Here is a 25,635-nt window from a genome sequence, read left to right as displayed (position 1 = left end):
CCCCTCTCACTCACATTCTTTCCCTCACCCTTTTTTCTGCTCATTCTCTTCCACTCTCTTTTGCTCGCTCACACTCTCACTCCCTCTCTCTCTCTCTATTTCCCTCTAATCCGCTTTCACTCTCAACCTTTATCACTTGCTCGTTCTCTCTCCCCCCTTCTCACTCACATTCTCTCCCTCACCCTTTTTTCTGCTCGTTCTCTTCCACTCTCTTTTGCTCGCTCACACTCTCACTCCCTCTCTCTCTCTATTTCTCTCTAATCTGCTTTCACTCTCAACCTTTATCTCTTGCTCTCTCCCCTGCTCTTGCTCTCTCCCTCTCTCCATCTTGTTCTCTCCCTCTCTAGATATTGTTCTCTCCTGATCTCCATCTCATCTCTCCCTTGTTAGAAAAGGAAGAGTCGTCTGAGAGTTAAGAATAAAAATTAGACGAGATTGGGACGAGACAATAAAATCTCATGAATATCAAAAGCTCGTGTCTATTCATCCTTATATACGAGGATAAGGAGTATCATGACGAAATCCTAATATTTATATGGACATGCAACAGCCTATACTTCATCATGACTGGACGCATGGTGAACACCTACGACTTGACGTGTTCTGCGGCTGCAGGCATTGGCTCGTGTTTTGAGGAGAGGCATCGATGGCTCTCTTACGGTACGACGATGACACACATTGGTTCGTGTCATGAGGACAAGAGTCAGCCGCTTCCGAAAGGCTGACGTGGCCTGATGTCATTGCATGACAATGCTTTAACATCCCTCTCTCCATATTGTTCTCTCCCAATCTCCATCTCGTTCTCTCCCTCTCTCCATATTGTTCTCTCTTGATGTAATACGACGTCGGCCGGGATCGATCGGCTTGTATTACGCCACAAGGATATGATGAATGAATTAGTGAAAGGTAAATCGCCGAATGTAAAAAATGGTGAATGAGCAGTAAGGACGCCGACGAATGAGAGTGTAAGTTCACGCTGATCAATGAGGAGAGAGTGATCCTAGGATCAAACTCCCAATGACCCGTGAGTCCAACTCGACGTCTAGCTAGTGAGGAGCGTGTTACGGCTCATAAATATCCGACGTCTAAATCAGATAACTTCCCGTCAACCTCAAGAACTCCTACTCTCGACGACGGTGGCTAACCTATCTGTGCAGTTTTGAATAGACGGGCAAAGGAGGCGATAGTGGGCGACGAGACTGTAGAACGTAATAATACTGGAACGGTTGGAGGAGAGACGAGAAGGTACCTCTTGTAGAGAGAAGAAAAAGAAAGTCTAATACCCGGATTTGGTAAGCCCAATCAGACTTCTCTATCTGTCACGGAATTAATCCAAGATGTGAAGAAGCAAAAACGTTGAACAAATATATTCAGACTTCAGTGGTTACAATCTCAACAACGGAGATACCACAAGTCAACCATGCAAAAGCAAACAGCAAAAAGCATATTTACCCACATGGGGTACCTCCTCCTTTTATAGCCCAAGGAGGAGATCAACTTTCTTTTTCTTCCATGTGGGACAAAACCTTCCCACATGGGACTGGCAGAATACCAGTCCATTCTCCACATCCAACAATCTTCCACTTGGAGAATGGATGCAAACAAGAAAAGAAAATAAAAGTTCTTAAAAAAAACATCATCAGCAGCTAGCCCTGCAGACCAATGGTGCTTGCACACAACGCCAGCTTGTCCACTGCAACCGTCTTGGTCAGCATATCAGCAGGATTTTCTGCTCCGGAAATCTTCTCGAGTTTCAACTCCCCTTCCTCCAACAAGCTTCAAATGAAGTGGTACTTCCGCTGGATGTGCTTCGTCTTGGAGTGAAACACCGGGTTCTTCGCTAAATGAATAGCACTTTGGCTGTCTGTGAACAGTTTATAATCCACACCATTCCTCCCCAACTCAGCAAGTAAATTTTTCAGCCAAATCATCTCCTTGCTAGCCTCTGTGATAGCCATATATTCCGCCTCGGCAGTAGACAGAGCAACAACATCTTGTAGTTGTGAGACCCAACTCAACGCCGTTTCACCGAAGGTGTAAACATATCCAGTTGTGCTTCTACTGGTATCAATGTCACCTCCGAAGTCTGAATCTACAAAGCCCTGAAGATTCAGATCACCTCTCTTAAAACAAAGAGACATACCTGAGGTTCCCCTCAAATATCGGAGAATCCACTGCACAGCTTCCCAATGTTTTCTCCCTGGATTTGCCATGAACCGACTCACAACTCCCACTGCTTGGGCTATATCCGGTCGTGTTCCCACCATCGCATACATGAGACTCCCAACAGCAGATGCATATGGGACAGTTTCAATATTTTTCTGCTCCTCCACTATCTTTGGAGATTGCTCACGTGTAAGTTTAAAGTGAGCCGCCAACGGAGTCTTCACAGGCTTTGCATTCTGCATATTGAACTTGCAAAGCACCTTCTCTATATACTGTTTTTGGGACAGTTAGAGAGTACCTGCTTGTCTGTCCCTCTCGATCCTCATCCCGAGAATCTGATTCGCCGCTCCCAAGTCTTTCATGGCGAATTCCTTTGCCAACAACTTCTTGAGCTTCATGATCTCTTTCATGCTAGCGCCTGCAATCAACATATCATCTACATAAAGCAGTAAGATAATATAACTCCCACTGAATTTCTTCAAGTAGCAACAATGGTCCATATCAGACCGCACAAAACCGATCTCGATCATGTATGCATCGAAACGCTTATACCATTGCCTTGGCGCTTGCTTCAACCCATACAAGCTTTTCTTCAACTTGCAGACAAGGTTTTCTTTCCCAGCACAAATGAAACCCTCCGGCTGAACCATATAGATTTCTTCCTCCAGCTCACCGTGAAGAAAAGCCGTCTTCACATCAAGTTGTTCCAAGTGAAGATCTTCCGCAGCAACAATGCTAAGCACCAACCTCACCGTAGTGAGCTTCACAACAGGTGAGAAGATTTCCTTATAATCAACACCCTCACGCTGTTGAAATCCCTTCACAACAACTCTTGCCTTGTGTCTCTCGCTGCCATCGGCCTCTTCCTTCTTGCGATACACCCATTTGTTGTGAAGCGCCTTCTTTCCCTTCGGTAGAGTAGTTAGCTCCCAAGTCTGGTTCTTGTGCAAAGAATCCATCTCCTCTTGCATCGCCAACTCCCACTTTACCGAATCATCCATATGCATTGCCTCCGCATATGATTCCGGCTCTCCTCCATCTGTTAACAGGATATAACTCAAGGATGGAGAGTACCTCGCCGTAGGTCGTCGGAGTCGTGTAGACCTCCGTAACTCAACAATAGGAGTGCTTACTTCCACCTCTTCCGCCTCTTCTTCGACGTTCTCAGGGTTCTGCGCAACCCCATTTCGTAGATCTTCTTCAGAAATCTCTTCAAGCTCCACAAGCTCTTTGCAAACATCTTGCTGCTGCTCCATGGTGTCCTTGTCCTTGAAGACAACGGCTTCATTGAACACCACATTTTGGCTTCGTATGATTTTCCGGTTCTCATCGTCCCATAGTCGATAACCAAATTCATCTCCACCATATCCAATGAAGTAGCATTTCTTGGATTTTGCGTCCAACTTATCCCTGCTTTCAGGGTCAACAAGAACATAGCAAAGACAGCCAAATATTTTCAAATAAGAGAGATCTACCTTCTTCCCGGTCCAACATTCCTCCGGAAGCCGATATTGAAGAGGCACAGAAGGTCCCCTATTAATCAAGTGAGCCGCCGTATTCACTGCATCAGCCCAAAATGTCTTCGGCAATCCAGCATGCAGTCTCATACTCCTAGCTCTCTCATTCAAGGTTCTGTTCATCCTCTCCGCAACACCATTTTGCTGTGGTGTATTGGGAATCGTCTTCTCCATCCGAATTCCCTGTTGTGAACAAAACTCCTTGAACTCATGGCTAACATATTCACCGCCATTGTCTGATCGCAGGCATTTCACTTTATAGCCGGACTCGAGCTCAACCTGACTCTTCCACTTCTTGAAGGTCAGAAATACGTCAGATTTATTCTTCAGAAAATAAACCCACACCTTTCGAGTCGAATCATCAATAAAAGTAACATAATACCTCGATCCACCAAGTGAAGGGACGGGTGCAGGACCCCACACGTCACTATGAACCAGCTCTAACTTCTCCTTCTTCGGCCTCCTTGCCAACTTGGAGAAAGAGACTCTTGTTTGCTTCGCAAGAATGCAATCTTCACAGTGGCTCATCTCAAGTGATTTCAACCCCTGCAACATGCCTCTGTCCAGCATGATCTTCATTCCCTTTTCACTCATGTGACCTAGCCTTCTATGCCAAGTCATGGTATCATCCTCTATCCCAACGAGAGCTATGCAATCCCTGCTCAAAGTCGTCTCGTATAGAGTACCACACTTCAAGCCTTTCATCATAATCATTGCCCCCTTGGTGATCTTCCAAGAGGCATCCTTGAAGTGTATCCCATATCCTGCATCATCAAGCTGTCCCACAGAGATCAGATTTCTCTTAAGGCCAGGAACATACCTCACACCGGATAGCTTGAACATCATATTTCCAGCAGTCTTGATATGCATATCTCCTGGTCCATGACAGTGCATCGGACCATCATTCGCAAGATAAACCTTGCCCAAATCTCTGGCAATAAAGTCACTAATCCACTCTCGATGAGGAGTGTAGTGATACGACGCCCCGGAGTCCAAATACCAACATTCATCTGGAACATCCTCGCTCATTGCTAGAGCATCTTGTACCTCAGCAGCAGCAGCATTTACTGAATGATCTTCATTCTTCTGTCCATCATCACCCTTCCTGAGCCTGCAATCTTTCTTCAGATGCCCCGTCTTCCCGCAATGCCAACACTTATCCGCTCTTGGTCTTGACTTACTCCTTCCTTTTGACTTCTCCTTTCCACCTCCGTGGCCTCGTTCTCGAGATCTTCCCCTGCTCTCTGTGATGAGGGCAGAACTTGATGGACCAGCTGAATATTTTCTCTGAATATCCTCATTGAGGATCATTCCTCGGATATCTTCAAGCTTCATCTTCTGGTTTCCGGAAGAACTGCTAACGGCCGTCACGGTAGCATTCCAGCTTTCAGGCAGTGAAGATAGCAGGATCAAAGCCATCACCTCATCATCAAACAGAATATCAACAGACGATAATTGGCTGATGATCACGTTGAACTCATTAACGTGATCCGCTACTCTCGCTCCATCAACCATCTTCAAATTAAATAGGCGGCGCATAAGGTGTACCTTGTTGGACGCGGACGGTTTCTCGTAGGTGTCGGACAGAGTCTTCATGATTTCTGATGTACTCTTGACATTCTTTACATTAAATGCCACATTCTTTGCCAACGTCAACCGAATAAAACCCATGGCTTTTCTGTCCAGCAGGGCCCAATCACCTTCAGACATTGTTTCTGGCTTCTTTTCAGCCAGTGGCAAATAAAGATTTTTTTGATACAAATAGTCTTCTACTTGCATCTTCCAGTACCCGAAATCGGTACCATCGAACTTTTCAATTCGAACCTTTCCTTGTTCAACAGCCATTGCTCCCACTCTTGCTTTCAACCAGAATTTTCCAAATCAGGAAATTCAGAACCTGGGCTCTGATACCAGTTGTAGAGAGAAGAAAAAGATAGTCTAATACCCGGATTTGGTAAGCCCAATCAGACTTCTCTATCTGTCACGGAATTAATCCAAGATGTGAAGAAGCAAAAACGTTGAACAAATATATTCAGACTTCAGTGGTTACAATCTCAACAACGGAGATACCACAAGTCAACCATGCAAAAGCAAACAGCAAAAAGCATATTTACCCACATGGGGTACCTCCTCCTTTTATAGCCCAAGGAGGAGATCAACTTTCTTTTTCTTCCATGTGGGACAAAACCTTCCCACATGGGACTGGCAGAATACCAGTCCATTCTCCACATCCAACACCTTTGACGTCACTAGTCCACGACGTGATGATTTGCTTCCCAAGTCGTCGTAGATGCCTCGATCGAGTACGGATGGCGCGGATCGGGAGTGACCAGTAGGGCGCTCGAATGACGACGTGCCGGCGTGGGCTGCACACGGCGAGCGAGACGGACAGGGCGCTCAGTCGAGGGTTAAGTGGCGCGGCGCAGGGACGCGGGTACGTGTGACACTCGTGCGGGCGTGATTGGATGAGCGATCGGGCCACACGGTGCGGGCGTGCGCGAGCGTGAGCGCGCGGGTACGGTTATTTGGCGCGGATACGCGGCTGCGGAGCGCGGCGTACGCGGGCGTGAGCGTGCGGACACGAGTGCTCGGCGTGGAGGTGCAACAGCGGGGCGCTCCAAGGCGGGGCGAGATGGTGCAGGCGGGCGCCGAAACAATGGTCAGCGCCGGGCGATGAAGGTCGGGGGCTTTGTTCGGGTTGCAGGTGGTATCGGCTGAAGAGGACGGATTCGTGGGATCAAGAAGGGAAGTGAGAACGAGGGTTGTGGGAAAGGGCAGGCGATAACGGAGTGGAGAGGGGAAGGGCGTGGACGGCAGGGAGGGTCGAGAGGGTCAGCGGGAGAAGTGGGCAGGGTGAGGGCGGCGTAGGGGTGGTAGAACAGGGGGGGAAGGGGAATTGATGATGTGGTGGAGGCGGAAGGATAGGCGATGGGGTGAGGAAGGGCCAAGAAGGGAATTCTTGGCCTGTAACTGCCAAGAACCTCCCAAGGATGGAGGGTTCTTGACAGATCTGGGAGAGCTTCCTTGGCGGAGCGGGGTATCCCAGGTCGGCGGCGTGTCGGCGTCGATCTTGAGCCTCCAGAGACCTCCGGAGTGATCTCGACGAAGGCCTCTCCAGCTCTTGACAGCGACGACTTCTTGAAAATATTTCCTCGCACAGGAGTGATCTCGACGGCGCGCTTGAACACGTTTTCTCGGAGTGATCTCGACGAGAGAACGTGGGCTCTACGCCAGGGAGTAATCTCGACGTGGGTGAGGCTAACCAAGCCTCCTACGCTACGTCCTACGGTAGGGGAGACACAAGCTTGAAAATTCTTCAACAAATGACTCCAAAGAGTTCCTTGGGCATGCCATCCCCTTATATAGTGAGGGTGGGTGCCAAGTGAACGTGGGGAGAGGACGAACCGTCGCGAGACGTGGTTCGGCCTCTCCTTACAAATTTGAAATACAAATAAAACTAAGAAAGGAAAGACAAAGGACGGGGCCCAACATTGGCCCAATCCATACAATCCAGAAATACAACATTGCTCGGCGCGGATACGCGGGCGCGGAGCGCGGCGTACGCGGGCGCGAGCGCGCGGACACGAGCTGCTTGGCGTGGCTGGTGACGTCCCGTTGTGTCGTCTCCAAGATGGTCCTCCATCATCTCTCGATCTCCATCTTGTTCCCTCCTTCATCTCCTCTCCATCTCCCCCACTCTCAATCTCCTCCTCTCTCCCTCTCACTCTCGCCCCCTCTCTGGTAAATCCAAAATGATAGTAATATATATGTGCAATTTCAGCTAACTTATGTACTTATTTATCTTTATCTGGATATATTATCAACATTTATGTTAAGTTGTGAAACATCATGAAACAAAATCACCTTTTTCTAATTTGGAGTTAATTATTATCATTTGTGGGACTAACCCCACTTAACTCAATGAGTTAAGTGGAATGAATCTCACTCTCTTCTTAGTTTATGTGGAAGATGCAGGAATTAGGTGAAACTTTCATGAATAAAGGGGATAATTAAATGAAGAGGAAGCTATTTGGACCAGAGGAGCAGGCTCAGCCACAACCCTGAGCCAAGAAAGAAGGCCCAAAGCAAGACAGTTGGCTCTAGTCTAAAGGCCCACTAAGGAAGTTCCACTAAGCCCACTATGAGAGGCATGTTGGGCCAAAGAAAGGAGGGCAAGGGGAAGGTCCAGTCATGATTACTTATGAATATTTCAGGGGCTTAAATGATGATTGGAGGACAACCTTGGACGTGGATCCAAGCCAGAGAAGAAGATCCAGCCATTCAATCCACAAAACATCCAAGGGTGGAGACTTAAAGATAGCACCTTTAATGCTAATTAAGGAAAGAAGCCTTGAACGTCAAGGGGGTATTTCAAAGGTCTCAATGCTGATTGGAGGACCATAATGGACGTGGATCATGACCCTGAAAATAAGATCTGGCCATCCATTGTATTAAAAATCCAATGGCTCTCCTTTGCTCTCTCTCCCTATATAAACCCCTTCACCCTATTGTAAAATTCATCTTGTGATTCAATCCAAAGTAATGTTTGGTGGCCTAAGTGCAATTGAGTCATAGATCCATTCACCTCAGTGAGTGCCAGGCTGAGCAGGAAGCATCCAGGGCTGAAGAAGCTGGTGGAAAGGAGAAGAAGAAGTCCCTTGGACCTTAGCGGGTGTGACAAAGAGGTTACCTTCTTATTTCTTCTTTTTCATTCTTTTCTGTTCGTCTTTTGTCTTTTGGTTAGATTAGCTAGCCAATATCCAGACGGTTCCAGTGCATCCAACCACGCTCTAAAATTCATTCTCGAACTCATTCTAGAGTGATTTTAGTACAGTCCATTTTTTCTCTCTCCTCCACCAAGGCACCTTCCCCATTTGGCATCCGGACTTAGCCAAATTTTGACTAAGTCCAGAGCGCCAAACTGTTTCATTTCCTATTTTGTTTTAGCTTTCAAATACTCCTAAAAAATATAAAAAAAATTATTTTCTGCCTATTAATATTATTATAATATTATAATAATATTTTATTTTTCTTTGTTATATATTTTTATTTAATTAGTTATTTATCTTCATATGTAGTAAACCTACCTCTAAAATTATTAAAAAATACATAACTAAAGCACAAATTCCTAAGAAAAAAACCCTTGCTCCCTGTGGATCGACCCTTACTCTCCCTACGCTAGTAAGGTTATTATAATTTTTTGTTGTTTTAATTCGGATAAACCAACGACACTAATTAGTGAAGTTAACTCATCACTAATTACCCCAAAATCTGAATTATCACTCTCCTGCTCTCCCGCTCCTTGATAAGGATGAATTTGTCCTTGCATACATGTATAACAGTGTCAGATTTAGATATTAATTCATCAAAAACATCATGAACTTATGCTAATTCTAAGGTGAAATACTGCATTTATGTTAGTTTGCATCCTAACCCTAAAATGCATCAATTTGTGTGATTATGTGCTTATTCTACGAGACTAACCCCACTTGGCACCCTTGACGTTAAGTGTTGCCATCTCACGCTTTCATGAGTATTGGAATGTTAGGGGACAGGAAATGACACGTGGACGAATGCAAGGATACAGGGCACCGCCAAATCAGGTTTGCGAGTAGTTAGGGATCATCCCTTCATATCTAGGTGATCCATGACTTTAGGTAGTCATACTGGTCAGGTTTTATTCATTAAAGGTAGTGGAAACAATAAGTAAGTCTCCAAGGATAGGGTTGGACAAAATATAAGAAAGACCTAAATTTATCAAGGATTTCAAAGTTGTTTTTTATGATTAAAACAGATAAAGGGTTAAATTCTTGATCCAATGAAAAAAATTTGAGGTCAAACGGAGTTAAAATGAGAAAGTTACAGTGAGTTTAGTGAACAGGGGGTTTTCTGTAAATTTCCATATAAAGAGGGCAAAAATTAGTGCCACGGAAACCTACCATTTGACCCTTCAATTCTTGTGATATACATATCCTTTTGCACTAAAATTTTAAATGCAACTTCCTAATGATCATATCTAGCAATTGGTATAAGTTTGGCACGAGTTTGAGTTCCATATAATTTATAAATATGAAATTGACCAAACTACCCTTTAAACCCTAAAACCCCTACAAATACTATTTTCTTTCTCTCTCTTCGTGCTTTTTGTTCTCCTCTTAGCACCAGGCTACCAGAAGGAACCAGGGCGAGGTCAAGGCCCACTCCTAGCATTGTTTGATGCTCAAGAGTGTTGTGGGAGTGCATTCGTGTGGAGGAGCACCATCGTAGCAGGCCTTGCATCACCCAGTCGAGGACAGACATCAACAACGAGTTTGTGTGTGTTGGTTTGGATGTTTTCCCTCCTTGTAAGCCGTCCATGGATATTCAGAAGTGTTAAACCTATTTTTTAGTGGAACTAGTAGTGTCTTTTCATAGGAAAAATCTTAGTCGCTCCACTCCTTTCTTTTCCACGTTCTTTCCTTATAGAGTTTGTTTTAATTCCTCAAATCACCCAAAACCATCTTCATTGATCATTACTATAGCTATATCTATATTAATAGTCTGCTCCAGAATCTACTTCACTCTCATTTCAGTCATTTCCTCTCAGTTTTCTTCCTAAATCACCTCTCTAACACTATACGTATCTCCACCCTTTCCCATCCTGCAAACAATCTAACCTCATACCCAAGCTCCTTGAGGTTCGACCCTTGCTTAATTCCTATACTAAGTGAGGAAAAAATTAAACTTATTGTATGAAACTCGGTTCTCACCACCGATCGTTACCACCTTAAATCGTGTTCATCACTCCTCTCTTTCTCTCCCACACTCGCTCCCTATCTCTCCCTCGTTCGCCGTCTCTTTTGTTCTCACTCTCTCTCTCTCTCATTCTCTTATCCTTCCTTTTGAACTCTCTCTCCTGCTTCCTCTTCCTCCCTCCCACTCATAGTCCATCTTGCACTCTCCCCCTTTCCGTGTGTCCCTCTCTGTTTTCCCCTCTATCCTTCTCTCATCCTCGTCCTCTCTCCCTCTCTCTCCTACCCCTTCCCTCTCTCATTTTCTTTTCTTTTTCCTTTGATCTTCCGTTCTCATTTTCTTCTTCTTATTCTTTTCTCTTTTTTCTTCTTTTTTTCTTCTTTTTATCTTCCATTCTTCTATTCTTCTTGTTATTCTTCTTCTTATTCTTCTCTTTTATTATTCTTTTACTATTCTTTTATTCTTCTTTTTTTCTTCTTTTATTCTTTATTTAATCTTCCATTCTCCTATTCTTCTTCTTCTTATTTTGTTTTCTTCTTTTGATAATTTGTCCTCCTTTTCTTCTTCTTATTTTATTTTATTTTATTTTGATCTTCCGTTCTCCTTTTATTCTTCTTCTTATTTTTTATTTTTTATTTATCTTCCGTTCTCCCTTCTTATTTTCTTTTCTTGTTCTTTTGATCTTAAATTCTCCTTTTCTCGTCCTTCTATTTTTCTTCTTCTTCTATTTGATTCTTCTATTCATCTTTTGTTCTTCTAGTTTTTATTTCTTTCTTCTTTTATTCTTCTGTTCCCCTCTTTTATTCTTGTGATTTTATTTTCTTTTTCTTTTGATCTTCCGTTCCTCTTTTCTTCTTATTTTTTTATTTTCTTCTTCTTTTTATCTTTCATTCTCATTTTCTTCTTCTTATTCTTTTCTTTTTTTCTTCTTTTGAACTTTCATTCCCCAATTCTTGTTTTTCTTCTTTTCTTTTCTTCTTCTTTTGATCCTATGTTCTCCTTTTTTCCTGGTTCTCCCTTTCTTTTCTTCTTCTTTTATTCTTATTTTATCTTCTTCTTTTTCTTGGTCTTTTATTTTATTCTTCTTCTTCATCTTTCATTCTTTTTGTTTTTCTTCTCTTCTTCTCCTATATTTTTATTTGTATTTCTTTCTTATTTTATGTTTCTTTTCTTCTTCTTTAGACTTCTTTTATTTTTGTTTTATAGTTATTTGTTAAACTTTACTCTTATTTTATTTTATTTTTATAGTTATTTTTATTCTTTTATTATTCCCTTTTTCTATTCTTCTTTGTATTTTTCTTCTTTGTGATCTTGTGCCTCCTATTCTTTACCTTCTTCCTCTTTCTCCTGATTTCATTACTTATTATTATATATTTTCCTTCTTATTTTATTGTTCTATTCTTCTTCTTTTAATCTTATTTTCTTCTTCTTCTTCTTTTGTTGTTTTCTTCTTTTCATCTTCCAAGATGAACTGTATACATTGCTTTGAACAACATTTTTACTTTGAAGAGAAGTCCATGCCAACATTGTATTTTGGCTTTCCTTCTTTGATTGTGACTAGCCAACATAATTGGATGGGGACGGGACTGGTATTGGGCCTGGACTGGACAAGACCAGACTGGAACCGGTAGAAACTTAAGGTATATTTTAGGTCCTTGCTAAAAAGATGAACCAAAACGAATCCATCAAACCATGATAACACACATATATATCCATTTTCCTGCAAACACATATGTAAATAGATTCATATAAACCTATTAATAATGCATGTTATCAATCCCCTGGATATCGTTTCACAGATTTATAAAAATCATAATTCTTATATTTAAAGAAATTATCCTCAAAATCTTGCATCACTTTATTATTTAGCGCAAAGTGGAATTTTTAGCCTTGATGATTCTAGTATTAGAATGTCATTTTAACAATCATCAAGAGTATACGAAATATAAATGCATTATCTTTATGTAACCTTTTTAATATGGGATTGCAAATAACATTAACATCAATAATTCATGTGATATACAGATTTTTTAGTACATTATTGAACGAAGTGCAGGGTTTATTTCCAATTGTATTAAGGAATACTTTTTTAAAATCATAAAAAAAAATAGAATAAAAGGATGAGCAGATGATTAGAGATGGATATGGAGGTGATCACATGTGGACACACGGTAGATAAAATGTAGGTTATCAATGACAATTGTCCAGAAAAAAAAGAAAAAAGGAATGAGTCGTAAAAAGATCAAAACTACCTCAGCATCACATTGCCCACAAGCTGAGTGGTGTTTTTGTCACTGGTCTTGATATGAAGGTCACTCTTTCAATCCTTCACTCGTCAAATTGAATAGCAGACCCAAATGAGTTTTTGAATTAGCAAATCACTCGACTTATCATAAATAGAAAACATATCCAAGGTTACCTTTTATACAAAAATGGATTTACATATCTATTAGGATGGCTTTTATACAAAAATTGATAGAGGACATAAAAATGAAACTACCTTCAAATTTTTATCTCACAATATTTTCTAGATCTTTGGATATCTTCATTTGCAGTTGGAGCAGTCAAAGCCATCCTAATTTCTCTTTTCTTCAATCTTTCCATCTCCTATTAGTTTCTTTATGATCCATGTGGTGGATTGCTAGCATGAAACTAAATTTAAAGGCTACTATAAACATTAAAAAGCTCTGTAAAAACATTAAAATAAATTCAAATCCATCTCTTAGGACCCGTAAATTACTTTCTTACTATATTAACGTCAAAAAATCTTATACAATTACCCAAAAATTTTGAAATTATTTTCTTTATAAAAATATAATAATTCTGTAAAAGTATTTAAGTCACTCCAAATATATAATTTGACTCATAAAACAATTTATTTATGATTTTAACATCACAAAATATATAAATGGATACCAAAAAATAGTACCAAAAATTTTGTTTATAAAGAGTATAATAAGCCCCTGAAAATTAAATCAGTCTCTCCCTCTCTCTCTCTCTCTCTCTCTCTCTCTCTCTCTCTCTCTCTCTCTCTCTCTCTCTCTCTCTCTCTCTCTCTCTATATATATATATATATATATATATATATATATATATATATATATATATATACACACACACACACACACACACATGTATATATATGCTATAACTCATAAAATTATTTTATTTATGATTTTAATATCGAAAAGTATATATAATAATACCACAAAGTTGGAAAAATATAATTCAATTAAAAAATTAGAAGACATAATAAAGACTACAAAATAAATCTCAAAATATTTTCTAAATTATAAAATACTTATTTCCAAAAATAATTTTGGAATATTCTGTTAAATTATCATATATTTTTAACCCCAGCTTAATTCTAAAAGTATGTCTTATAATAGCATCCACTCAAGATCATTCTAATTATATTAAATACATAAAATATATGAATCTTTTATCAACATTAGCATTTTTGTGATTATTATTTAGTTTATTTGTGGGAAGATGAAGGTTCTTCATCACTTCGGTCTTTGCCTTGTCTACCTTCAACCCATGCTTGCTAACTTAATGTCCCAACATTACCCCATCCTGTACCATGAAATGAGACTTTTCCCAACTTAGTACTAAGTTATTGTTAATACAAATCTAGAGTACTTTAGTAAAGTTAGATATACATGTCTCAAAGAGAAGCACCAAAACATGGCATTCATACATCTTTGAAAAGATGCTGGAGCATTACGCAAACCAAAAGGCATACACTTAAAAGCAAATGTTCCTAAAAGACAAGTAAATGTAGTTTTATTTTGGTCTTCAGGATGAATATTAATTTTCATAAATCCTGAATAACCATCAAGAAAATAAAAAATTAGGTCTTGAAATTTTTTCTAATTTTTTTTCAATAAAAGGAAGAGTGTAGTGATCTTTCTTCTTCACTAAATTTAATTTCCCGTCACCAATGCAATTAGTGACCCATCTCTTTTGAACTTCCTCTCCTTTTTCATTAACTTCTACAATTACTCCAGATTTTTTGGTACATATGAACTTTACTAACCTAAGAGCTATCAGAAATTGTATAAATAATATCTGGCTTTAACTGTTTAAGGATCTCCTTTGTCAGAACTTCTAACATATGGAGATTAGATCTTCGTTGGCTCTCCCTAGATCGCTGGGTCCCTTCTTCCAGAAATATCCTTTGTTCACATATGAGATGAAATTCCTCTAATATCATCAAATGTCCATCTGATTGCAAGTTTATGGTATCTTAATACATTTAAGAGAACATGCTCTTTCAGGGATAAAGATGAGGAAATAATAACAGGTGAAGATTTTTTAGAATCTAAAAATGCATATATCAAAGAAGAGGGAAAGGGTTTTAACTCTAAGGGTGGTTCTAGCATTCCAAACTATATGGAATTAAGAGGTTCTTCTTGATGCTTCAATCCTAAAATATCAAGAAGATATCCTCTCAATTCCTGATCATTATCTTCTCGACATCACCTAGGCAAATTTCCATAGGGTGCTTCATGAGTTTAGCATAGCTTAATTCTATTTTGTCCTCTCCCACATTGAGCTCTACATTTCCTTTCTCCCAATCTGTAACAGCTTTTTCTCTGGCACAAAATAGACATCCCAAAATAATTGTTGAATGGTTAAGATTCACAGTTACATTCATGTATGCTAAAAGAATCAACATAAAATGCCCATTTCCCATTTTAAGTAATGCATCTTCTATTCTTCCATCAGGCCATTTAATTGATCCATCAGCTAACAACAAGTCCATGCATAAAGATTCTAACTCCCCAAATATAAACTTGTCATAAACTGTTATAAGTATGATATTCACGCTAGATCCTATATCCAACAATGACAAAGGGTACATCATACCTCCTATTTCACAAGTGATTAGAGGTGCTCCAGGATTTTTTTTTACATTCATTTCTGAACTAATAATTGCTGATAGTTTAATCCTCTTTTGTCCTCTTAGGGTTACATGCATCTTTAACATATTTATAAATAGAAGGTATTCAATGAATAACATCATCTAGGTTAAAAATAACTGTCGCTCCATTGAAAACATCAAGCAACCCTTTCTCATGACTAGTATAGGATTTAGAGATTTTTAGAGCAGACGAAAATGAAATGGGAGGCAGATAATATGTGCATTGTGGTTCTTTAGATTGAACCAAAACCTCTTCTTCTCTTCATTATCCCTTTTCTTCAATCTCCTTATCTTCCACTGTCTTATAAGGATCATGGATCTCCTTGCCATTTCATAAACTCAAAATAGCATGGATATGATATTCTTCAAATGTTTCAGACTCAAAATTGCAGAAATTCTTAGAACAAATAGCTGGTTCAGTTAGGAAACAACATGTGGGAGCTTATTTCAACTCCCTTAGCTCTATCTTGTTCTTAAAAGGTGTTCCCATTATTAACATTCTCCACTCTCTCAATCCTCCATCAATTCCTAGATCACTTTCTGCTGATCTTGTTTGGTTCTAGAGGCCTTGACATGGATGATCAAACCAAAACATTTCGCAATAGAAGACTTAAACGGAATCGCAACGGCATCGATAAAATCAGTAAATAAAGAACCTGTGCACGGATTGCATCCATGATTTCTTGGATCCCAGAGTGAGACGATTCGAGTCGCTCAAGTGTGCAACCTCTAGATGTATTCACATGGTCCTCGGCACATTGGATCTCCTCCTTGTCTTGATGAGCCATGTTCTACCTCCATGGTCGTCGTTACGTCGTCCCGATCGCATCGGGAGTGGAGAGGGGGTGTGGGGAGAAGGGAGAAGAGGGGGAAGGCCCTTGAACAATTCTGGCCTAGGTGAATTTTGTTCAGGGCCTTCCCCTATTTATACAAAGTGGGTTTTTTTATAAAACCCCCCAAAAGTTTAGTATATCTTCCGACGTCCAAAAGACCATTTGTGTATGACCCTCTAGGCCCATGTATCAGTCTAGTAAACTACTCCATTGGCCAATAATCTTTATTGGCCCTCCAAATTAATTAACTATATCATCATATATATTATTTAAGGTCAAATCGATTTAACCCAATCGATAGGTTGAGTCTCCAACACGTGGGGTGCCAAGCTACACCTCGTGGTCTAGAAAATACAAAGGAGTGTGTATCGACTCACTCATGGAACTTGTTTGTCATCTGTTACCGTGTATGTGTAATCCCTCGTCCACTAGATACTCCGAGGACGACTTAGGGAATGGTCAACTATCAAACCCTAATTGGTCATCCAAGTAAGTATTGATACGTTTGCAAATCATCGGAGAATTCTTCTCCTGATATTTCATTGCCTTGGACAAGGACTTCATCGCATCATCTTCCTTGAGCTGTCACCTCTTATACCACGGGTGGACGATCCCATCTTGCCCACTCAATCGTCCTTGTGAAATTATTGATGTACCCTAACTAAGACCGTTTAGAATCTCATGATTAGAGACTCGTTGACCATAGTCAAAGTACAATCGTTCGTCCACAATACATCTTTGGTGTCTATGGTCTAAGGACCACTAACACAACTGTGATGTGAATCAACCTGATTGATTGTTGCACTTGACCTCCCTTTGAGTTCTATTGTTATTTAACTTAATTATATAGCATGGCATTGACCTCTTCTACTTCTTGGCAAGCTCTGTCATCATGATCCCTGCTGTAAAAAAGAGTAGAAATTTTTGCCTTTACAAGAGGCGAGTTAGCATTCAAAATAAATTTGAAAGCTGCAATTAATTCATCTGTATTTTTATGTCTCTCTCCATCTAGAATTATTCATATACCCTTCAGATTCTCCTCTGGTTAGATGCAAAATAACTCCTTGTCTTTTATTCATATTCTTCCCATTATGCCTTAAACCTGAATGTTGTAGGTCATTTTCTGCAATTTTTTCCATTATAGAATAAACTACATCCTCATAAGCAGAATAACATGATCCTCCATCAGCCAAAGCTACTTTATTTCTAAAAGCATTGGTTAGACCATCATAACATATGGTGCTAATTGACAAGATTCAATTCCATCGTGTGGGCATTTTCTTATCATGCCCTTAAATCTTTCCCATACTTCACTAAAAGATTCATCCTGCATTTGACAAAAATACTGAATATCGTTATATTCTGAACATAAATAATGCACACAACTTCTTATGCACACAACCTTCCACTTGTGTGCGTAAGAGTGAAAACCTAGTCTATCGGCGATGATAACCTACAAAAAAGGATGAAGACGTAAGTGAGAAAAAGATGAAGATCACACTAACCTTGTCGTCACGTGCCCAACGGGCCTAGTGGTGCTTTTTTTTCACGTGTCATGATCTGAATGTCACTCCTTCAGTCCTCATCATCAAGGACACAAATGAGATTTTGAATGAACAAATCACTCTGCTGATCGTACATCAGAACAAAACCCAAGGGTATATTTTTTACAATGACGAGGGTTCTATTTTATAGATCCAAGATGGTGGATGGATAGAGGGAAATGTGGAAATACCCTAAAAGTTTCGGCACAAAATTCCTTCTGAATCATTATATATCATCATTTCAATTTGGAGCGATATGAGCCATCCAATTTTCTCTTTCGTCCAAATTGTATGGCAGATTGCCAGCATGGCATGAATGGAAAAAGTCAATTATGTTTCCATTTATATTATTAACTAGGCTGATGCATGGGCCTAAAGGGTCAGAAAAATAAAATCTATGGATGTTGGTGGATATACTTAAATTATAAAAGTCTAAAATCAAGTGTTAATAGAGGACATGGATTATAGGTGCCCATGCTGGCTACATATGGTCCTGTGTTTTCTCCAGATCTCAAAACTATATAGCTCATGTGATTATGAATGGTGATAGAACAAATTCCAGAGGAGATCTATCATTCCAACAATTTTATGGATATGACTAAAGGTTGGATAAGGGAAAGGTTTGAAAGGAATCTTCTGCGAAGCTAAGTGAGGTGATAATTACACACATATTTAATAGGTTAATATGAAAATATTTTCATTTTTATTTGCATTACATTCATTATAAGTGTGTATTATGAAGCCTTAAATGATTAACAATATTTTAGATTTTTTAGGGATTTTTATGGCATTATATTCTGAAAAGAAATAATTTTTTGAGTCAAAATATGTTTCTTCATGAGTTTTTTTAATCATATTCATTAAGATATGGTTTTTCTAAGCCAGAAAATATATTTATATGTATTTTTTTAACTTTTACTTCATTTTATATGAATTAATTAACATTTTGTCAAGGTTGGTCATCAGCATGCCACATGGTGTTGTCTTAATTATCAAAAGGTCGTGAATCCCCATTTTCTGGGATGATTAGGTCACTAGTCATTGCAAAAAAAATCCATTATGCTATCACAAGTTATGATGCCATAATGGCCGATGATTAATAATGACTATCTTTTTTTTAATTACAGTAGTGACGTGGCCCAATAAAAAAGCAGTGATTTTTTTAGTTAATGAGACATAAAAAGCATAGAATGAAATATAATTTTCTTTTTACTTTGAAAAGTCAAATATGATGGTGCCAACCACGTGTCATACACAAGTGGATCCGTGAGCACATGTGGCATGCATGAGTGATGTGGCGTCCAAGCAGGGTTATTTAAGTGTCATAAAAATGAAATGTGCACACGAGGCGTGCGCTGACACAGTTCGACACCACACATATTCATATCTTATTTACCATTATTCTTGTTTTCTATTTTTCCTACATGGATAGGAGGTGGAAGCGGATTCATTAATAGATGATGACGCATGAGAATCTAGGCTAATCATTGCATTCAATGTTGGAGCTAATGACCAAAACCCTAAAAGCATTTTGGTGGCAGTGACTAAGATGAGGAGAGAGAAGTATTTAGTTTAAATCAACAATAAAAAAATTTCCAACTACAAGACTTGATATCTGACGATCCCAATAGACGATCAAGCTGAAACTATGATCAATGGACGAGCATTCTCTAATATATCCATGCACACAGGTCAATACTTCTTTGATCAATGGAGTCCTCAGTCTTTGTGACAAACATCTTTGCCCTTAATTTCTCCTAGAGCGGCTGATTGAAACAAAATGAGGTTTTTGAAGAACCATCAAGGCTTCTTGGTGTCCTAAGTATTTGAATGACATCAACAGAGGTGTGGGAAGGCTTATCTACATTAGGAACATACGGATCTAACGTAAGTGTCGTGCCTTATATTGATGATTCTTCAACACGTCGACTAGTTAGATATTTATCACTTTATCACTTCTATTCCAACCTATCATCATCATCACACATTGTGTACATCACCCCTATCATGTCCCTCGCTCTTTTCTCCATAAAATTTGTAAAACCCTAAATCAATCATTTTCTCACCCTTTTTTGACTGCTTCTCTTATTATTTTTTCTCCAGCTTTTATCATGCTCCTTTCTTACTCAATTTTCCTTCCTCTTTGTTTCTTTCTTTTTTCATCTCTCCCCTTTCTCCCTAATATATTATTAGGGCGTTCTATGTTCTCTAAATGTTTTTTCACTCTATAATGTATTGATTAATATCTATAAAGTTGAAGATGTCAAGAAGTATAAAAAGTAAACTGATGCATATAAAGCTATTCGAAAAAACCATGCTACCTAATATCTGATGTATATAAAAAATTTATCAATATTTTTAACTCTATATAGTGGTGGATGTCAATAATTTTATATATTTAAACATAAAAGGTTATTAAAAAAAATCTTGTTTACCTAATAAATGGCGTCCATAAAACTTTCAGTAATATTTTCTGATTACCTATAAAATAATCATTCATATACATACAGTTGTAGATTTCAATAATTATATATATATGTATTTTTAAACTTATAAAGCTATAAACCATTATCTCTGCATAATATTTGGTTTCTATAAAACATTCAAAATTGTTTTTAATATCTATTGAATAATCTTAAGCATCTATAAAGTGGTGGATGTTAATAATGTTATAAGTATTGTTAAACTTATAACATTATTATAAAAATTCATATGTACCTAATATTTGATGTTTGTATATATTTTGTGAAGTAAAGGTTTTTAAAGGTATTTGCAAACTTATAAAGCTACTATAATGTCTGATGTTTGTAAAAATTCAAAGGTATTATGAAGGTATTTTCAAACTTATGATATCTATATAATTACTTGTTTCTATAAAATATTTATTGATATCGAGCTTTTTGAAAAATCAGTTCATATTACAAAATAGAATGTTGATAGGACTGTGCAATTTAGAATTATGATTTTCCACCCTGAATGTGGGATTTGGTGCGCTGTACAGTGCAAATTTCCCCCAAAAAGTTGCATTGCACATGGAAATTCGGGATTTGGTCCAATTGAAATTTTGCAAACTAGAAGTGAATTTTTTTACGGCACCACACAACCAAGTCAAAAACCACCATATTGGTCAATTATTATCTTTTTCCTAAACACAATAATCATAAAATTTTCATTTATCATAAAATTTTGTCTGTTCTTCTCACATCATATGTACAACTATCTGGAAAGATGTATTGATGTTTTAATTTCACGAAATCTCTAAATAGTTCAGTAAACCAATAAGTACATAACTCATGATTAGAACATACTTTGATTATAAAATTCATCCATTTGTCATCGAACCATCATTTGAGAAGTCCATTTACCTTTTTTGTTGTATGTGATTTTAACATCTTTATAGAAATACAAGTATATGAATAAATACTTGAACACTAGTTATATATTCAATGTAATAGTAGTATCACTTATCCACCTTTTTTTTGGATTCTCAATTAATGAAGGATCTCAACAACATTTTACATATACTTAGATGTTAACTCATTGAATTTATTCAATGCACATTATTAGCCTAATAGTTGTGTTGCTTGCAATAAATAGTGACCACGACTGTTTTAAATAAAAATTATTTAATAAAAAATGATATTTTACGTCCTTTAGTTGCTCACTGAGACATCATAGAGCTTAAAGGAATCCCAAATAAAAACATACCATTAATCCAAAAATAATATATGTAACCCAAAAATAACATAGGTAACTCATATATTATTTTACATATTTGTAGGTTTATTCTAAAACTTTCAAAATTTAAACCTCAGAATCATCTATAAATCCACATTTTCAATTAGTGCTGAGAGGAGTTCAATCCGATGGATATTTAACCATTTTTTGCGCTTCTTTTGTGGAAACGGTCATGGATGAAAGGACCTTTAATTATGAAAAAATCTGGAGACATTAGAACAAAAGATGTGCTATACAACCAAACTCAGGATGGAATTACATTGAGATTTACAAGTCTTTTAGATACATTTGATAAATTTATACACTATACTTATGATGCTGAAAACCATAAGATTAATTTCCTAGTAGTTAAAGTCTATGTCTAGAATCAATAGTGTCGAGTCAAGGGACATCCTAGGGAATACCCCTACTTCTGCTCTATTTTTTTTTAAAATAGGGATATTGGTATACTGTAATGATCTTGCATTTTAGAAATTGAACTATATCTCCCTAATCTGATTAGAATTTGATGATTTTCATTTAATATTTATAATTTCCTTTAGAATAATACCATCTATCATAAACTACCCATCAAAATCTCTTCATTTGTAGTGGTCATCAAAAAAAAATTCACTGTGGAGTGTGGACTTTGGAGTGAAATGGGGCTGAAAACCAACATCTAATCTGGCTCACTGTAAATTTCATGTTGGCTTTAATGTTCCAGGACCCACCTTCATAGAACAATGAAACAACGGTTAAAAGTAACGTTACTCGACTTTCAAATTTATCGACCGTTGCTTTTTCCTCTCTCTATACACTGGTCTACTCTCTTCCCCCTCTTCCTAAGTTCCCATCTCTCTCTCTATCTTCCTCTATCTCTCTCTCTCTCTCTTCTCTTTCTATCTCTCTCTTCTCTATCTCTACCATGGCGGGGGCATTCAACTTCAGAGAAGGGGAGACGGCTGTCGACGAAGCCCTCGGCTACCCCAGAGCTTACGCCAAGCTCTGCAATGGCAACAATCTTTACAAGCTCGGACCACCAAATCAACTGCATCCTTACTCATTGCAACCCCACGAGGTCTGATTTATCCAATTTATGATGTTTTATGATCTTCAGCGTCACTATATCGGAACAAGATTCGAGCTTTCTGCAGTTGTGATTCCTCGATTGTTTGCGCAGGCTGCGAAGATTGAAGATTTTGAACGGTTGTTTCCTATGGTCGATTCGCAGAAGAACCCTAATGTTGAAATCGAACCCTTCGTTGATCTCTTGTGGAAGCAGCTGACTCACTTGACGTGAGCGTTTCGACTGTCTCTTTCTTCTATTCATCATGATTCTGTTCTCGATCTGTATTCAAATTTCGTTGAATTTTCAGGAACGCCGGTTTCGATCCCGCACTGTTTAGGGTTGATCCTTACGGCAATGTTCTTTATTTCCACGCTGATCCTTCGTCTCCGCTCTCGTGGCGCGTCGATCACTGGTTTCCTCTAAAAAGTAAGTATCAATCAGTCTAACAAATCCAACCGATCGATCGATTGACCGATTCGATTTTTGCTTCAGGGGGTGGGAAAACTGTTCTTAGCAATCTGAGGTTAGTCCAGAAGCAGGTGTATAAGGCGAAGAAGAACAAGCTGGAATTCCTTGTCCCGTGGTGGGACCTGCAACTCGGCATATCTGTTAATCAGTTCTTGTCCATTTTCGCGTCCAGAAACTCGGATTTCCGGTGCGCGGCTGTAATTTGATTTCCTTCTTCTGAACGAAGTTTCTTTGAATAGGGTTTTTAACTTTTTTTTCTTCTTTTTTTGTATCTTCAGGAAAAGGGCTTTCTCGTTTCTCTTCACGGAGCGTGAAGATGATCTGTTGCGCAAGTTCGAAGCTTTGGGAACACCATTTTCGAAGCAATTCCTTGAGAAGAAACGCCAAGTTGGCCTAGCGCCGGCTGCGATAACTTCGACTCGGAATTATTCCGAAGGAACAGTGCTGAAATCCATGAATTCCTGGAGACAAATCAGGCCACCATGGCCGACCTCTCCCTCCCGAGGTTCGCATAGGATCACCATTATCATCATTCTTATCATCATCATCCTCATAACCATCTCAAATTATCATAATAATAATCATGATCACAATAAAAATCATCGTTACCATCACAAATATCATTGTCATCATCATCATCATAATAACCAGAGAAACATCAAGATGATCATCATCTTCATCTTCTTCTTCTCCGATCGTAGCCAAGGAGAACGACAACCCAAACATATGCAGCAACGAGTATCTCTCGATCGCCAAGGCCAGAGACTCGCTGAAGGGGATGGAAGAAGCGAAGAGAAAGCAGGCGATAATCAGAGAAATGGACGAGGAGGCGAGCGATCTGAGCAAGAAGAACGACGCAGAAAGGATTGTTCTTCAAGATCTCGAGCTTGCCCTCATCAGGAAACGAAGGCGAGTCGAGAAGTGTCGGCGACTGGCCGAAGCTCAGGCCTCTTACCGATCTCAGCTCGAGAAGATGATAAGAGACGCCATGCACCAGTAAGTAGAGAATGGATATTTCATCTTATCGATACGTGATGAATGACGATCATCACTCGACGATCGATGAGGTTTTAACTATTTTTCAATGACGTTTAAATGGGTTAACTATTTTTTAATCTCATGATGTCATGAGCAGGTGTGTTGTCTACAAGGAGCAGTCCAGACTCAACCAGGCGGCCTGCGGCGCTCTAGTGGCGAGATTAGAGGCGCAGAAAGCGATGTGCGATACTTCGGAGAAAGAACTGATGCGGAGAGAAAAACTAAGGGAAGAGTTCGAGATGCAGACGACTCAGCGGCTTGCCAGGAAGCGGCCGTGGGAAGAAGAAGAGGAAGGACCCAAACAAGAAACAGAAGAAGGAGAAGAAGAAGAAGAAGAGGAGGAAGATGAAAGAAAGATAAGAAGCGCACTTAGAAAGGAGTTGAGAGTGTTCCTTGAAGAAGAACAGAAGGCCTCTCAAGCTGGGCTATCCTTCAACGAAGATATGTTAATGGAAACAAACGAAGGAGAGGAAAACGAAGATAAGACGAGCGAGCTGGGGAGAAGGAACGTGGAGAAATGGCTGCAGATACTCCTCGAGAAAAATGAATTAAATAATAACCCAGATAAAGATGTTGAAGAAGAGATTCATCAGAGAAACTCAGTCGTTGAAGACCCGCTTCGAAGGAAGAAGTTTAGGCTCGCTCCAGCGGAAGAAAAGGAGAAGAGAGAGGTGGGTGAAAAAGAGAGTTGCAGAAGCTTGCCGGAGAAGAGAAAGGAGAAGAGGGTGATGATTGCTAGGCCTGATAGCCCAAGGAGCTCGAGGACTTCCTTTGCAGATACTCCTCTGATTCTGAAAAAGGGCATCGATTGCATCATCAAGAAGGCCATAAGAAGAACATGATGCGGTCAATTGCCGAGGTGAAATCGAATTTGCTGTTTGCTGGTGTGTGTTGTGTATGTACGTGACACGTTTTAAAAATTGCCTCAACCGAATTCGCCTCTTTCTCTATCTATCTATCTCTCTAACTCTCTCTCTCTCTCTCTTTATCAATTTATCTCTCCCACGCAGACATGCCCCGACTTTCAGACAGCGTACATAAATACATAGCCTGACACCAGTAACTAATAAACCATCACACGGCATTACCTTACGATTGACGCAGTCAGGCGTGCTACCACGCGATAAATTCCTTTTTCCCTTCTATCTCTCGCGAATTTCTCTTTCTCCCTCTTTCTTTCGCTCTTTTTCTCTTTCTTTCTCCCTCTCTCTCTACTTCTTTCTCTGTCTCTCTCCTTCTCTTTCTTCCTCCCTCTCTCTCTACTTCTTTCTCTGTCTCTCTCCTTCTCTTTCTTCCTCCCTCTCTCTCTACTTCTTTCTCTGTCTCTCTCCTTCTCTTTCTTCCTCCCTCTCTCTCTACTTCTTTCTCTGTCTCTCTCCTTCTCTTTCTTTCTCCTTCTCTCTCTCCCTTTCTCTCTCTCTCTCTCTCTATCTCTTTCTCTCCCTCTCTCTCTTTCTCTCCCTCTGAGTCTATGACGCATATGGCCACTTCTGGGTGCAGCCCGTGACTGGAAAGCCATGATGACCTATAGAGTCCCCAAAGCAAGATTAAAAAGAAGAAAAAAACCATCAAGTACCTACCTTGGCGTTGTGCAGATCCCAGACGGTGAAATCCCCCCAAAGAT

General features: G+C 39.3%; 1 protein-coding gene and 1 pseudogene across 1 annotated transcript; both read left to right on the top strand.

The window, feature by feature from the left end:
* Positions 1-17,434: 17,434 nt before the first annotated feature.
* Positions 17,435-17,545, top strand: LOC144701571 (small nucleolar RNA R71; annotated as a pseudogene).
* A 4,706-nt stretch (positions 17,546-22,251) lies between these two features.
* Positions 22,252-24,963, top strand: LOC144700520 (trichohyalin). Its single transcript, XM_078571927.1, has 7 exons — positions 22,252-22,514; positions 22,617-22,732; positions 22,813-22,931; positions 22,998-23,160; positions 23,252-23,478; positions 23,675-23,969; positions 24,109-24,963. The coding sequence occupies exons 1-7, from the start codon at positions 22,362-22,364 to the stop codon at positions 24,851-24,853; spliced, it is 1,818 nt and encodes a 605-aa protein (XP_078428053.1). The 5' UTR covers positions 22,252-22,361; the 3' UTR covers positions 24,854-24,963.
* The last annotated feature ends 672 nt before the right edge of the window (positions 24,964-25,635 follow it).

This window comes from Wolffia australiana, chromosome 3, assembly GCF_029677425.1.
Source record: "Wolffia australiana isolate 7733 chromosome 3, ASM2967742v1".
Taxonomy (NCBI): Eukaryota; Viridiplantae; Streptophyta; class Magnoliopsida; order Alismatales; family Araceae; genus Wolffia; species Wolffia australiana.
The sequence above is the reverse complement of the archived record's forward strand: the minus strand, read 5'-3'. Positions and strand labels throughout refer to the sequence as shown.

Coding starts and splice junctions, on each gene's coding strand:
- LOC144700520 (XM_078571927.1), top strand. CDS start 22,362: ATGGCGGGGGCATTCAACTTCAGAGAAGGGGAGACGGCTGTCGACGAA. Junction 22,515..22,616: donor ACTCATTGCAACCCCACGAG/GTCTGATTTATC, acceptor TTGTTTGCGCAG/GCTGCGAAGATTGAAGATTT. Junction 23,970..24,108: donor ATAAGAGACGCCATGCACCA/GTAAGTAGAGAA, acceptor TGTCATGAGCAG/GTGTGTTGTCTACAAGGAGC.